The sequence below is a fragment of the Ailuropoda melanoleuca genome, chromosome 3, assembly GCF_002007445.2.
Source record: "Ailuropoda melanoleuca isolate Jingjing chromosome 3, ASM200744v2, whole genome shotgun sequence".
NCBI lineage: Eukaryota > Metazoa > Chordata > Mammalia > Carnivora > Ursidae > Ailuropoda > Ailuropoda melanoleuca.
The window spans coordinates 28,676,903-28,691,964 of NC_048220.1; the positions used below are offsets into that span (position 1 = coordinate 28,676,903).

The 15,062-nt window shown below is 44.7% G+C and overlaps 2 protein-coding genes across 3 annotated transcripts; both read left to right on the top strand.

Moving 5' to 3' along the window:
* Positions 1-34: 34 nt before the first annotated feature.
* LOC100470062 (histidyl-tRNA synthetase 2, mitochondrial) lies at positions 35-7,572 on the top strand. The gene is made up of 13 exons (XM_002912559.4): positions 35-346; positions 1,718-1,792; positions 2,058-2,177; positions 2,303-2,398; positions 3,496-3,621; positions 3,727-3,834; positions 4,093-4,191; positions 4,481-4,574; positions 4,910-5,037; positions 5,131-5,370; positions 5,535-5,651; positions 5,858-6,004; positions 6,769-7,572. Exons 1-13 carry the CDS (start codon positions 239-241, stop codon positions 6,826-6,828), a joined length of 1,518 nt encoding a protein of 505 aa, XP_002912605.1. The 5' UTR covers positions 35-238; the 3' UTR covers positions 6,829-7,572.
* On the top strand, positions 6,824-14,367 carry ZMAT2 (zinc finger matrin-type 2). 2 transcript variants are annotated; one of them, XM_034656133.1, is made up of 6 exons: positions 6,824-6,955; positions 8,802-8,895; positions 10,399-10,522; positions 11,930-12,003; positions 12,461-12,606; positions 13,321-14,359. In XM_034656133.1, exons 1-6 carry the CDS (start codon positions 6,917-6,919, stop codon positions 13,462-13,464), a joined length of 621 nt encoding a protein of 206 aa, XP_034512024.1. In that variant the 5' UTR covers positions 6,824-6,916; the 3' UTR covers positions 13,465-14,359. The 2 variants fall into 2 exon arrangements, with proteins under 2 accessions (XP_034512024.1, XP_002912604.1); XM_002912558.4 differs by lacking the exon at positions 6,824-6,955 and adding an exon at positions 8,316-8,469 and having other exon boundaries at positions 13,321-14,367.
* Positions 14,368-15,062: the final 695 nt, after the last annotated feature.

Consider the following 15,062-nt stretch of genomic DNA (forward strand, 5'->3'; position numbering starts at 1 on the left):
CCGCCGAGCACAACAACCACTTCCGTCAGCTACCGGAAGTGCTGAAGCTGAAACGGAGCCTGAGAGGTCCGGAGATAATCCTCAGGCTTGGGAAGGCGCGGAAGTGATCACCTTTTTGTTGGTGCTACGGCTAACCTCCACAGCCCTCTGCACCCTTACTGGGGTGGGCTGAAGTCCGACCTGCCTCGTTCCCAGGTCCTTTGGCTCCTGTCTCGGAAAGGCGGCCTCCTGTTACACGATGCCCCCGTTGGGACTCCTGCACATGAGGGCCTGGGCTTCACTGTTTAACCGGCTCCTGCGGCCGTCCGGTGTTGTGTGCATCAGGGAGGTCCATTTTCATAGCCAGGTGAGCCAGACTGAGTGTTCTGTTGGGGCAGGATATCCAGGTATGAAAGCATGGACTCGCAGCCTGCAGCCCTGTAGTACAGTCGGGTTTTTTGAGCAGTTTACCGGTACTGAGCTAAGCATTTTAGATGCTTTGTCATTTAATCCTCATAGCCTTCTTGAGAGGTTAGGATTATTTCCGTTTTACAGTTTAGGAAACAGTTTGCAAGGTTAAATGACTTATGTAGGGATATATAGTAAGGGAGCATTTTTAATTGAGGTCCACAATCCCTTATGTGAACCTTTTGGGGTCACATTCTTAACCAAAGTATATGAATATCCCCATTAAGTGAGATGACTGAAGACCCCAGATAGACTGAGTTCACATTAGAGTTTACCTCAAAATGAGCTTCCAAAAGAAACCAATTTTCGGTTTTTAGAGATTTTTGGATTTTGAAATTGCAGAGGAAGGACTGTGGACCTGAACTGCCATTCTTTGGAGGAGAGAATCCCCCAAAATATGGAACTGCCACACCCTTTGTATTTCTGGAAGGGCATACAGCCTGCTGCTAATAAACAAAATTACCAATTCAGTTTTACTTTGGTAAAGACTGTAGCAGGTGCTTTGTGCTATCATGAACAGCAGGCTTCAGATCTTTTGTTACTAATTTTCAGTTACAGCATCCTACCAGTTTGATTTTTTAGTTCAATTTCGATATCCATTCCTGTTCACTCCACAAGCATGTTGTGTGCTTTGGGCTTGTTCTCTTCTATCTTTAGATTACTTTTTCCATGTCTCTAAGCCTAATGACCATTGCTATCTTATTAAAAATTCATGTTTGTGGGGCGCCTGGGTAGCGCAGTCGTTAAGCGTCTGCCTTCGGCTCAGGGCGGGATCCCGGCATTCTGGGATCGAGTCCCACATCGGGCTCCTCGGCTAGGAGCCTGCTTCTTCCTCTCCCTCTCCCCTGCTGTGTTCCCTCTCTCGTTGGCTCTCTGTCATATAAATAAATAAAGTCTTTAATAAAAAAAAATTCATGTTTCTGCTCTTTGAGTACGAACTAAGAATTGGAGATCATACTAATCCCTACTCCTAGATGGTTGGTGGCGGTAGTGGTGGGTTGTTCTGTGCCTTCATTGTTCTCAGGTGCTTAAACTTTTCCAGACATTTAAAAACTCCAAGTATGATGAAGACCTGATCTCATGTGTATTAAGTATATAGTGCAAATACGATGTATGTTTTGGAGGGAGGCTGAGATTGAAATAGATAAAACAGTGTTCAGGCTGACTGTTGCTCAGGGCCAGATGTCTCTGCAGGTCTGGCCATAGGGGCAGAGATGTCCCAGGTCTGGCCAGTCTTGTGACTCACATCTCACATTCCTTTTTCTGCCAGGTTTCAGAGGCAGTGTTAACGTCCCAACTGAAACCACAGCACGAGAAATCAAATTTTATTATCAAGACACCAAAGGTAATGCCCTTTACCCCACCATGTCCTATTAGAGTGCCTTGGAGGACTGCCCTCCTCTCTGCCCTCCACTCTGCTTGTCTCTTCCTAATCCCTTTTAATGTCTTTTAAGACTGACTTAAAAAAACTTCACTATTCTTGAGATACTGATCAGGCTCAGTAAACTGAACTCAAAGAGATTTCAACTTCAGACTTTTGATTATAGATGTTGTCTTAAATGGCCTTGTTTTTGGTCTGTGTTTTCACTATGGCTGCTTTTGGTTTCTAGGGCACCAGAGATCTTAGTCCCCAGCAGATGGTTGTGAGGGAGAAAATTCTTGATTTGGTTATTGGCTGCTTTAAACGTCATGGAGCAAAGAGATTAGATACTCCAGCATTTGAGCTTAAGGTAAGAGGAGAAAAGAGAGTGCTGGAACTCCATTTCTTTACCTGCCTTCAGTTTCCCAAAGAGCTTTTAGCCTGTGTTCTGGGTTCCTTCTTTGAACTGTGGTGGTTTTCGTTTGATCCCTGCAGGAAATGCTCACTGAGAAGTATGGAGAGGACTCTGGGCTAATCTATGATCTGAAGGATCAGGGTGGAGAGCTACTGTCCCTGCGCTATGACCTTACTGTATCTTTCTGAGTGTTAGAGACTGACATCTCTTTCCAAACCCAGAGGGCTTTCTTTGACAAAAGCAACAGCAGTGCCTCTGGGATCCCGTAGGTCTGTTTGCAGCAGCCTTTACTTCCAGTTCTTCCCAGAAGGCAATTCTGCCAGCAGAGCTTGGCCTGGAGCACTGTCATTTAACTTTATTGTGTATCAGACTCCCTTGGTGAAGATTGCAGAAATACAGATTTCTGGCCCTTAGCCCCAGATATTAATTCTGTACGTGGAGTGGAGTTCAGCAATCTGCTTTTTTTTTTTTTTTTTTTTTTTAAAGATTTTACTCATTTATTTGACAGAGAGAGAGAGACAGCCAGTGAGAGAGGGAACACAAGCAGGGGGAGTGGGAGAGGAAGAAGCAGGCTCCCAGCAGAGGAGCCTGATGTGGGGCTCGATCCCAGGACTCCGGGATCACGCCCTGAGCTGAAGGCAGACGCTGAATGACTGAGCCACCCAGGCGCCCCAGCAATCTGCATTTTAAACAGTCACCAGGGGTCATGAATAGGCAGGTGGTCCTCAACCTATACTTTAAGAAACATTGACATTAAAAAAAAGAAGAAAGAAATAAAGAAAGAAGGAAGGAAGGAAGAAAGAAAGGAAAGAAAGAAAAGAAAAGAAAAGAAAAAAGAAAGAAAGGGAAAGAAGAAAAGGGAGGAAGGAAGGAAAAGAGAGAAAAGAAACATTGACAAAGAAGTTACAGACAAATCCAGGTTCTGAAACTTGACTATTTTGAAGTGGTTGAGAATTGATCTGAATGGAAAGTAATAGCCCATACTTGGAGTTCTTGGGTCATTTCTGTCTCATTCAGTGGGCAGTAGGCCAGCTTTTCCTGCTTTTTTACTGAGCTTGCACTTTTGCTTGGTGGGATTCCTTCATTCCTTTATATATATTGAATGTCAAGCACTGCTAGGCCTTGGGAATAGTGGGAAACAAGGCAGAGAACGTCCTTCTTTTCATTGTAATTGGATGAGATCCCATTGGTAATGGCCCAGTTCTCCCAAATGTCCGTACACTGGGCCTAAGCTTTGGATGCAGTATGCTTTCTCCTTAACCTGTTATGTGAGGTCCCTTTTGCTCGTTATCTGGCCATGAATAAAGTGAAGAAGATGAAACGCTACCATGTTGGAAAGGTGTGGCGGCGAGAGAGCCCAACCATAGTCCAAGGGCGCTACAGGGAGTTCTGCCAGTGTGTAAGTGACCAGATGTGGGCGGCATGGTTTGATAGTTTGGGGAGCTACAACCTGGGAACAGCCTGCTCAGTGAAGATTTTTCTTTTCCCTTTTTCTTTGCTGCAGGATTTTGACATTGCTGGTCAGTTTGACCCTATGATCCCTGATGCAGAGTGTTTGAAGATCATGTGTGAAATCCTAAGTGGGTTGCAGCTAGGGGACTTTCTCATTAAGGTGAGACCAGGGTTGAAGACTGAGGGGAGAAGTCTGGATTTGGCCTGACGCTCTTCTAAAACATAGGTGAGCCTGGCCTTTAAGCCTGTAGACCTGGGACTTTCTCAGTACAGCTGTTGTGTTTCATCTATATCTATATACTCATGCTATGATATTTTTTTCCCTGTCCTTTTTATGAGACAGGCTAATAGGGACTGCCATTGTTTTGAGGGAAAGGGCATTGACAAGGCACTTGGGTTATTTCCATTGAGTTCATAGGTCAACGATCGGCGGATTTTGGATGGGATGTTGGCTGTCTGTGGTGTTCCTGAAAGCAAGTTCCATGCCATCTGCTCCTCAATAGACAAACTAGACAAGGTAACTAAAAAGACATGCTTCAGTAGATGACATCAGAGTCTCTGCCCTGCCCTCAAATCTGTACCCCTAGAGAAAAATAAGGAGACGGTGACTGGAAGTGAGCTTTTTCTGGGGAAGGTAAGGAGATATTCCAAAGCAAGACCTGAGATTTGTTGTGTAGTGGGTTGACTGTGGCTGCATTTCCTAAGCTGCCTCTGACTTTTTTGAGTATAGTGTTAGCTACTCGTGACATTTCCAGTTAGATGAAGAAGGATCTTGGAACTGGGCTAATGTTTGGTTGTTTGCACAGATATCTTGGAATGATGTGAGACATGAGATGGTGGCAAGGAAAGGCCTGGCTCCTGAGGTGGCTGATAGAATTGGTGACTATATCCAATGTCATGGTAAGAACCAGCGTTTTCAGAGCTGTGTGATAGAACTGGAGTGAGGGGGATGTGTGTACAACTTCTACCTCTGAAACAGCTCCTTTCCAAAGACAAGCTAAGCGCCAGAGCCTGACCTGAATTTAATTTCACTTTTACTTAGTGTAATAACCACTTTATGTCTTCAGATGGCAAAGGCAGAGGAGGAGAGTCTGGTCATAAGAGATCAGGATTTTTTTTTTTTTTTTTTAAATAAGAAAATGAGGAGGATTAGCTGGAGCATATTAAGAATAAATTTGGGTAAAACACATCTGTGTGAGAGCACAGACCTTATTTCTCCCCATATGTCTCCCCAGGTGGGGTGTCCTTGGTAGAGGAAATGTTCCAGGATTCTATACTATCCCAGAACAAGCAGGCCATAGAGGGCTTGGGGGACTTGAAGCTGCTATTTGAATACCTGACTTTATTTGGAATTGCTGAGAAGGTAAGCTGAGTTGGGAGTGGACTTCCTGCTGAACTTTGGGATTCTCAGCGTCCTGAGTCTTTTTTTGGACTTACTATAGTCTTGTTCCCACAGATCTCTTTTGACCTAAGCCTAGCTCGGGGACTGGACTACTATACTGGAGTGATCTATGAAGCAGTGCTACTACAGACCCCAGCTCAGGCTGAGGAGTCCCTCAATGTGGGCAGTGTGGCTGCTGGTGGACGCTATGATGGGTTGGTGGGCATGTTTGACCCCAAGGGCCACAAGGTGCCCTGTGTGGGGTTCAGTATTGGGGTGGAGCGAATCTTCGCCATTGTGGAACAGAGGATGAAGGTAGGTCCTAGGTAGGGGTGGATTGGGCCTAGAGACTAAAAACTCATGTTTGTGGATATACAGTTGGACTGTTTTTCTGATGATTCTTTTTGTCTTTTTTTTTTTTTTTTGATGCACAGGAAGTTTTTTTTATTAGTTTTACTTTCTTTTCTCTCTTTAATCAGACTTCTGGTCAGAAGATACGGACCACAGAGACCCAAGTGTTTGTGGCCACACCACAGAAGAACTTTCTTCATGAACGGTTGAAGCTAATTTCAGAGCTTTGGGATGCTGGGATCAAGGTATTGTAGAACCGATATCCAAGTCATCTAGGTATGTGTAGCCATTTCAGGTGGCCATTTCTACCTAAAGTCTAAGGTGGAACTCAAGACCTTTCTAGTCTTCACTAAAGTGTCTTCTAGTAGGAGGGCTAGCTACTTATTTCTTTGGAAATGCTTGAGGAGTGTGGTTACTTCTAAGCCCCTTATTCTGACTTCACCCTTTTCAGGCAGAGCTGCTGTATAAGAACAATCCTAAACTACTAACTCAGCTGCACTACTGTGAGCACATGGGCATTCCACTGGCGGTCATTATTGGTGAGCAAGAATTGAAGGAAGGGGTAATCAAGCTTCGTTCAGTGGCCAGCAGGGAGGAGGTGAGTGGGGGAAATAGAAGGAATCAAGTATTTTACCTTTCTTAGATTCTTTAAGAAATTTGTGTCTTACGGCTGAGGAAATATCTCCAGGGTTAATAGTGTTAAAGATGAATGAAGACCCACGCAGGCAATCCTTTAACCAGTGAGTATTAGCAAAGTGGGCAGAAGGACAGATGAAATCTTAATGGGTATTTTGAGACCAGTCCAACAAAATAGGCGTAGATCAGGTGTTTGAAAACCCCTCTCCACCGCCCCCCCCTTTTTAAAAGATTTTATTTTTTATGTAATCTCTCCACCCTGCTTGGGGCTCGAACTCACAATGCCTAGGTCAAGGGTCACATGCTGTACCACCTGAGCCAGGCAAGTGCCCCAGATGTTTGAATCTCTTTAGTGTTGAAGGCATACCTTCTTGAAGCCCACACTTCTTCCTACTGGTTTTATAAGTAGTGGGAGCAGATGCAGGGTAAAATGAATCTGGAAAAGCAGTGACTAAGAAGCTAGTATCATGGGGCGCCTGGGTGGCACAACGGTTGAGCGTCTGCCTTTGGCTCAGGGCATGATCCCGGCGTTGTGGGATCGAGCCCCACGTCAGGCTCCTCCCCTATGGGCCTGCTTCTTCCTCTCCCACTCCCCCTGCTTGTGTTCCCTCTCTCGCTGGCTGTCTCTATCTCTGTCAAATAAATAAATAAAATCTTTAAAAAAAAAAAAAAGAAGCTAGTATCACTCTTTATAGTTTGCCACATGAGGGTTCTCTTGTGTTACAGGTGGCCATTAAACGGGAAAATCTTGTGGCGGAAATTCAGAAGAGACTGTCTGAGTCTTGATTGTTGCCTGCTTGCCATCTGCTGCTCTTTCTAGAAGATGTTTCTTTTAGGACGAAGTTCCTGATGGACTTCACAACTGCTGGCCAGGATGGGTGACATGTTCCTCTGCCTCCTCCATCCTTTCTGGGTACAGAACTGTAGGAGGCCCTGAGGACTCCTGGGCTAGTGTGAGCAGCCGTTCTGCATGGGTGCAGATGGCTGGTATGTGAAAGAGACGTGCTCTAACTGCAGAGACAGATGGCAGATTTGAAGTGCCATTGAATGCTGCCAAGAGGTGCTGAGATGGTTGCTTTGAGCTCAAGGCTCTAGGAAAGTTGCTTCAGGCTGAGACCATTGAGATCAGAAGTCAGATACTTGACCTTCCACTACGGCTTCTGAATCAGATTCTTGGAAATTTGTCCACAACCTGCCCTTGGCTTGTCCAGGGAGTTTTGGGAGACAGCAGGGGAGGGGCAAATGGCTGCTTTCTCCTTTGTGAGGACAAAGATGCTATCCTAAGGGCATAGCAGTGCTCATTTTGATGTGCTATCTCTCTAGTCCATCTACTCTTAATTGAGTGAGGCTGTCTGTTTAGTAATCTGAATGTTGAATGTAATAGGTGACTGACAAAATGGTCTAATCTTTTGAGATTTTGGAGACCATTTCCTGTGCCAGAATTACTGCTCGACTGTATTCCGTGTTCTCCCATGGAAGTGGCTGTTCTAGAAGTGATTGGATAATATATTAAATAAAATATTAAATGTAGTAGTTTGGGTGATTTGTTATCAGGAGATTGGTTTGCATAGGCCGTAGAAAACGCTAGAGTGTACACTGGAGAATTCTGAGAGCTAGGAGAAACCTCCCGGGGTGATGCTTCTGTATTCAGTGAAGGGAGCAGTCACAGTTCCCCAGTGCTCCCCACTGGCCCCCCCCCCAACTTGGAGATACAGTCATGTCGAAGTCAGCATATAGTGAGCCATCTGCCATAGTTCTTCACTCTACCGCGTTGCTGATGACTGGCCTTTCCAAGTCCAATCAGGTTGATTAAATTGTGCTCTATAGATTGAATGACTATGAAGTTCCTCACTGAAGGAAAGATGAGTTGAGCGAAGGGTGATAGTATTGCTTCCAAATAAAGAGACAATGTGCAAAAACCGATTTCTATATATGCGCTGGGAAGGCTGCAACTTAAAAACACTGGTGTTGGGGCCATATTTTTAGTGCATACAGGTAAATGGGGCAGCTAGAGGCTCCCCATAACCCATTCAGCCTCAAAGAAAATTTAGAAACTCTTGGCAAACGCACGCAAAATTGATTAGACTAGATCAGAGGGCACTGATTTGAACCGTTTCCTTGTTTGTAAAATAGACAAGTTGAAGCAGATCAGCACTTCGATGCTTGTTTAGAAAGCCAAGGCAAAAAACATTTGTAGGCGCCCTTACTTCCGTGTTGCTTCATACTCTCTGTGCGCATGCGCCATTTCCTCGGGGCAGAGGAGGAGCCGACAAGCCAGTTTTAGAAGCCCTCCAGTCCTGAGCTCGTTTAGAACGCGAGACTCTCAGCTTATTGGAGGGTAAGCTTGCTTTACGGCTCAGGGCCGCTTTTTACGTCATTTTCCGGCTTCCCATTCACTTCGCAGTGAAGATGGCGTCGGGCAGCGGGGTAGGTGTTGTGTGAGGAGGCTTTGGTCGGGGGGCAGGGGGTGGCTTCTCAGCGCGGAATATCCTGCACCCGACTGGCTTCTCAACACCTCCTCGCGGTCCAGTGGCCCGGGTTCAAGAGCTTCCCCGTGGAGTGCGGGCGCAGGGTCTATGGAATCGCGGAGGACTCTCGGGTTGGGGTCCTGAGGCCACCTCAGCCTCCTGGTGCAGTCCGGAGAGTCTTCGCTCTTTACAGGTCCGGGGGTCGCCTTGCCAGCGTGGACGCGGTCCCTTCCGTTCCTCTAGGGGTCGGATATGATTAGCGACGAATCTTGAGCGCTTTTCTCCTTACAGACAAAAAACTTGGACTTTCGCCGAAAGTGGGACAAAGATGAATATGAGAAGCTCGCCGAGAAGAGGCTCACGGAAGAGAGAGAAAAGAAGGATGGTGGGTGCTTGCTCCATCAAGGGCTACGGATATTGTAGAGGCGAAGTCACAACAGGAGAGCGGGTTGGGTAGTTGAAATGAGATGTCCTCGTACCCTGTGTAACCCCTGGCAGTGTTGCCTCCCTGGTTCTCGATTTCTTAATGTATAAAGTGAGAGCGAGGAAATGGAGTGAAGCGGTTTTGAGGTGTTTTCCAGCTCTGTTTCCTCTGCTTTCTTGCCCTCCTTTTGCTTAGCTCATTTCCTATTTGCCTCAAGTACAGAAAAGAGAGTAGAATCCTTAGTACAGAAGTGGAGTATTTTGTTGCTGTGCGTTACTGCTACTGAAGATACTCTTTTCCTTGAAGTCACTTAAGGAGAAGAAGAACATGACTGGCCCAATGAAGACCTTCCCCTATAGTCTGGGAAGAGCACGGGTACTCACCAAGAAATGTGTGATTGTATTCAACTGGTGATTAGTAGTACTGTTCTGTGCTTTGTACAGTGTCAGGGAGTTGGTTCTCCTTTCCTAAATAGAGAGTCCCCTATACAAAAAGAAATTTTGTTTTTTCATCTGTTTTCATTTTTTTTTTAAAGATTTTTATTTATTTATTCGACAGAGATAGAGACAGCCAGCGAGAGAGGGAACACAAGCAGGGGGAGTGGGAGAGGAAGAAGCAGGCCTCTAGCAGAGGAGCCTGATGTGGGGCTCGATCCCATAACGCCGGGATCACGCCCTGAGCTGAAGGCAGACGCTCAACCGTTGTGCCACCCAGGCGCCCCTTCATCTGTTTTCAAACATATGCATTCTTCTTTCACTTTACTGTCACACCACCTTGTATACGATCCTTTTAGTTTTGATGTAATTTGTACAGTAGTGCCAAGTATGTAACAGGCATTTCCTGAATGTTGGTCCCCTTTTAAAAATTTTCCCAGCCCTCTGAAGATTCCTTTTGTGTTATGCTTGGGGTGCCTGTCTGAAAGTATTACTGAATATTCTTGATTTTATTTTAATATTTTTTATCTTTTTTTTTTTTAAGATTTTATTTATTAATTTGAGAGAGAGAATTAGCAGGGTGGGGGCAGAGGGAGAAGCAGACTTCCCGCTGAGCAGGGAGCCTGTTGTGGAACTTGATCCTAGGACCCTGGGATCATGACCTGAGCGGAAGGCGGATGCTTAACCGACTGAGCCACCCAGCACCCCTCCTTGCTTTTCTTTTAAAAGTTTGCTTTTTGTGAAAATTAAGAACTCCCTTCAATTCAGTTAATCAATAAATAAAAAACTTTGCTTTTAGATTTGTTGGTTTTAAAGTGATAAAAGTCTCTAGAGAGTTTAGGGATTGCTTATCATTTTTCCTATGTTGAAATTCTCCCTAGCTGCTTCTAGAAGTAGTCATTGTGTCCCTTGGTTCAGGCTCAAGAAAGAAATGAGAGTAGACATCTGTATTTCCGGTTTCATGCATTTTTTTCCTTTCTGCTTAAGGAACTGTAATATTAAAGGGACTTCTTTCTCTATTATATTTTAGGAAAACCAGTGCAGCCAGTCAAACGGGAGCTTCTCCGGCATAGAGACTATAAGGTGGACCTGGAATCCAAGCTTGGGAAGACAATTGTCATTACCAAGACCACGCCACAATCTGAGATGGGAGGGTGAGTGACTTTTCGTCTTTCTCAGGAGCCAGGAATAGGTCAAATAAACTGTCTTTGTTGGTTTTAGCAAATGTTGAGGAGGTTCTCTGGCCCCAGGAGAACAGCCATGTTACCCTATAATTCTACCTTTAGATTTGTCCCCCCACCCCTCCCCAAGGCCTCAACTAAACATTATAGTGTCTCTAGGAGGGACCACTCTGTAGGCCTCTTCATATTAGCACTGTAACTACCTCTTAATATCTTAAGAGGACGAAATGAAGGAAAGGACTATGGAGAACATTTCTAGGGGAGAGATTAGGTGGAGCTAGAATGGAGCCTGGGAGCTGTTGATGGTGAATAAAGGGAGTTGAGGTTCCAGATTCCCTGCAAAGTACATTGTAGTTGTTATGGATTGCTTGATCGTAAGCCTTCCTCCTAGACTAAGACCCATAACCCATGGGAAGAAGTGTCCTGCAAGAACTGTAGTCTTTTGCCCACCACTACTTCTCTGTTCATTTAGGTTTTCTAGTAGGAGGGCAAAACAGCAGTGAGTGACATGTCTCTGGGTTGCTTAGAAAACCCACTAACATAATTTCTCTCTGTGTTAGTTATCTGTTGCTGTGTAAATTAACAAATTCACCCAAAATTTAGCAGCATAAAACAGCAGATAGCTTACAATTTCTATGGGTAAGTAATCTGGACAAGACTTACCTCTGTAGTTCTGGCTTAGGGTTTCATAAAGCTTCACTGAAGGTGTCTGCTGGGTCTGCGTTCATCTGAGGTGTAAGTGGGTGTGATTGATTTGATTGAAAGCTCTTTCATGTGACAGTTCTTTGGAGGCCTCAGTTCTTTGCCTCATGGGCCTCTCCATAGTGATGCTCACAATAAAGCAAGTGACATCCCCAGAGTAAGATATAGACAAAGACTGAAGCCACTTTTTTTTTTTTATAACCTAATCTTGAAAGTGCTATAGCATCACTTTTGAACTTTTCTTTTAAGATTTTATTTATTTCTTTGAGAGAGAGCACGAGCAGGAAGAGGGGCAGAGGAAGAAGCAGACTCCCTGTTGAGCAGGGAGCCTGATGCAGGGCTATCGTCCCAGGACCCTGAGATCATGACCTGAGCTGAAGGCAGATGCTTAACTGACTGAGCCATCAGGCATCCTGAAATATTCTTTTGGTCACAGACCAACCTTGCTACAAATTGGGAGGGGACTGCCCAAGGTACTAATACCAGGAATTTGGGGATCGCTTTGGGGCCATCTTGGAGGTTGGCTACTGTACTCTTCCAAGAGGTAATGCTTTATGAAAATGAGAAGTGCCTTCTTTGTAAAAAGAAAATTTACCTAAAAATATGAGTTTGTTGGTTGAAAACATTAAGATCCTTACAGCTAGATTTGACACAAGTGCTGTTTCTTCTGTTTGCTAGGTATTACTGCAATGTCTGTGACTGTGTGGTGAAAGACTCTATCAACTTCCTGGATCACATTAACGGAAAGAAACGTAAGGCTTGGAGGTAGTTTGTGACTAGGGCTGGGACTGGGTTTTGAAGGTGGAGTAGGGGAAAGGGTGGTTTCAGTTGGATCTTTTTTTAATGCCTGAGAATTTCTCCAGTGGCTTCAGTACGGGGTGTGCTTTACTTCATTATCTAGTGTTTCTGGAGGCCCTGAGATGAGACACTATTCTAGGCTCTCAACAAGCCCAGACCGTGGTCTTCTCCAAGGCCTAGCTGTCCCAGTTGGTGTGCATTTGCTCAGTAAGGGCAGTTGAAACCGCTTGCATCTTGCTATCTGTAGCTGCTGCTTCTGGGAACAAGTAAAGCCAAGGGAGGTTTTTTTTTTCCAGTCATAATTATTTTTGCTGTGTATTTTATGAGAAGATTTTTTTTAATATCAAAAACTTTCTGAGGGTCTGAGGATATTGTAATGCCATTACCTTTTTCACTGTTGATCCCACCCAGATCAGCGAAATCTGGGCATGTCTATGCGTGTGGAACGTTCCACCTTGGATCAGGTGAAGAAACGTTTTGAAGTCAACAAGAAGAAGATGGAAGAGAAACAGAAAGATTATGATTTTGAAGAAAGAATGAAAGAGCTCAGAGAAGAGGTAAGGCTCTGCTATCCTTCCATCTTTTGTCCCCCAGCTTTGAATTTTATGTTACAAATCAGGAGGAGGCTCTCTTCTTCATTCCACTCCCACCCCCAGAGGATAGTTGTATCCTGAATTTCACTATATTGGGGGAAACATTTGTTTTCTTTGTTTGGGACTGTTGTGATCTTAAGGATATGGCTGTGAACCTGTCCTTTTTTTCCTGGACTGTCTGGGCCTACTTTTTTTTTTTTGGCTGCAGGAGGGATTAAATACACCTAGTCCCCATGAGGCACATGGAACCAGGCTGACTGGGTCAGAATTCTGTTTCCTTCACTTACTGGCTATGACTTTTGGACAAGTTATATAATCTCTCCATGCCTCAGTTTTCCCATTAGAGATTTTAGTTTATAATCTCCATAAAGCGTTTAGATCAGTTACTGGCATGTACTGTGTGCCCCAGGGTGAGAGTTGTTATATGTGGTTTTGCTTCCGTAACCTTTTTAAGAACTAGAGATGAACTGGAATGTAGGACTGAGAAGTGCTCTTCACAGGCTAAAACTGCTGTTTGTTGTTTCTTAAAATCTTTACTGTGGCTTTTCCTCTGCTCTTGAAATTTTACTTGTCTTTAACTATTTTCTCCTAAAGATAGAAAGGAATCTTGACACTCACTTGTCTCTTTCAACGTTTGGCTCAGGAGTCTGAACTGATTCTGAGTGATTTCCCCCCTAGGAGGAAAAGGCCAAAGCCTACAAGAAAGAGAAACAGAAGGAGAAGAAAAGGAGGGCTGAGGAGGACTTGACCTTTGAGGAGGATGATGAGATGGCAGCTGTGATGGGCTTCTCTGGCTTTGGTTCCACCAAGAAGAGTTACTGAGGCTTTCTGTGCTTGGCTCTTTGCTAACTTTGTGTGTGGGGGGGTCATTTTTTGGGGGGTACTTGGGAAAGTCCTTGAGAGCCGCAATGGGGAGGGCTAGAGGGTGGGTGTCTGTGGTTTCCCTCTACTTTGGAAGAGAGCACAGGATGCGGAGGTAATGCTGTGGCATATTCCTTCAGCCTCAGTATATCACTGGAGTCACAGGACCTCTGCCTGAATTCCCAATAAAGAAAAATCTCTTCTGAGGCTGCTTTCCCAAAACTCCCCCTATATCTTTCCCTCTTCATCTCTCCAATCTCTTCTCTGAGCATCCTACATTTATCCTGTGTTTTCCCTTTGTTTTAATTTTGACTCTTGCTTAGCCTGCAGCAGAAGGGTTCTCTGGGTCCCCAGTGTCCAGTTGATGGCACATTTTTTACCAGCCCTCTTTTCCCCCCAACCCCCCTGTGGTTCTCTACCACCTGTGCATGCATGTGTATTTCTGCCTGGGTCAGTGGTATGTGCGGGCGTGTGTGCATGAATTTGTCACATAGAGGGAGCCTGAGCTAGAACCTCAGAGCTTTGCTGCCTTGGGGCCTGATGTTCTTGGCTCCCTCAGTGCATGTAACAGGAAATTAAATGGGATGAGTGTTTGGTGTGGTTTTTGTCTGGTGAATTTTTTAACCTTTGTTTTTCATGTGTAGACTATTCAGCTTTTCCTGTTTGTTTCATTTCATTGAGGATTACTCTTTTTTTTTTCTTCCTTGTGAGCAGGCTCTTGGAAGAACCTGTTTGATGCAAAAAAGAAAAAGGAAAAAAAAAACTTCATATGGGAGCCCTTGGGTCTCAGAGACTGTTCAACATGTATAATAAATGGCATTGACTGGGCCTATTCACATTTGGTGGGAACATTCCATATTCTTCCCTGTGTATTGTTTTTTTTCCTTCCTACACTGAGTATTTACATACAGAGCTGCTTCTTTCTTCTCCCTTCATTTGAGCCCTGTCACTTTTTTTTTTCTAGGTTCCTTCAGCACGAGTTGTATTTTCCTCTGATGGGATGTGTGTCCGGAGGAGTCTGAACACAACTTTTCCTATAATTTTAGCCGCCTTTGGTCTGTTTTTGGAACAGAATTTAGGGTTGGACTTAGTGTTTTCCTTACTATCTGCAGTTAGGCTAGGCAAGGGTTACTCGGTTTTGGCACTGTTGACATTTTGGGCTGGTTAATCCTTTGTAGTGGAGGTTCTCTTGTGCATTTCAGGATGTTTAGCAGTATCCCTAGCCTCTTCTCACCAGAGCCTGATAGCATGTCCTCCCCAAGTTTGACAAATAAGGATGTGTCCCAGGAGTTGGGGGTGAAATCCCTCCCCCAAGCCCCATTGAGAAGCATTGATAAGCTCCCTTCCCTACTTTGTTCTAACTTGAGAACTGGATGGCGCAGACTGCTTAACTAAAGAAAAAGCTTTGATATTCCCTGGATTAGGTGCTGTGCCAGATCCCAGAAATACAGAGGAAAAAAATCAGTCTGTTGAACAAACCCAGCAATAGTTACACACACTCCAACTGGGTGAATTCTATAATAACCTTTGGTGGTTCTGTATCCTGAAAAGTGGGCTTT

Bases quoted from the DNA above. Each gene is read 5' to 3' on its own strand.
- ZMAT2 (XM_034656133.1), top strand. From the start codon at position 6,917: ATGGGTGACATGTTCCTCTGCCTCCTCCATCCTTTCTGG. The intron at 10,523-11,929 runs GTGAGTGACTTT...TCTGTTTGCTAG, and splicing joins CCACAATCTGAGATGGGAGG to GTATTACTGCAATGTCTGTG. The intron at 12,004-12,460 runs GTAAGGCTTGGA...GATCCCACCCAG, and splicing joins TCACATTAACGGAAAGAAAC to ATCAGCGAAATCTGGGCATG.
- LOC100470062 (XM_002912559.4), top strand. From the start codon at position 239: ATGCCCCCGTTGGGACTCCTGCACATGAGGGCCTGGGCTTCACTGTTT. The intron at 2,178-2,302 runs GTAAGAGGAGAA...TGATCCCTGCAG, and splicing joins CTCCAGCATTTGAGCTTAAG to GAAATGCTCACTGAGAAGTA. The intron at 4,575-4,909 runs GTAAGAACCAGC...ATGTCTCCCCAG, and splicing joins TGACTATATCCAATGTCATG to GTGGGGTGTCCTTGGTAGAG.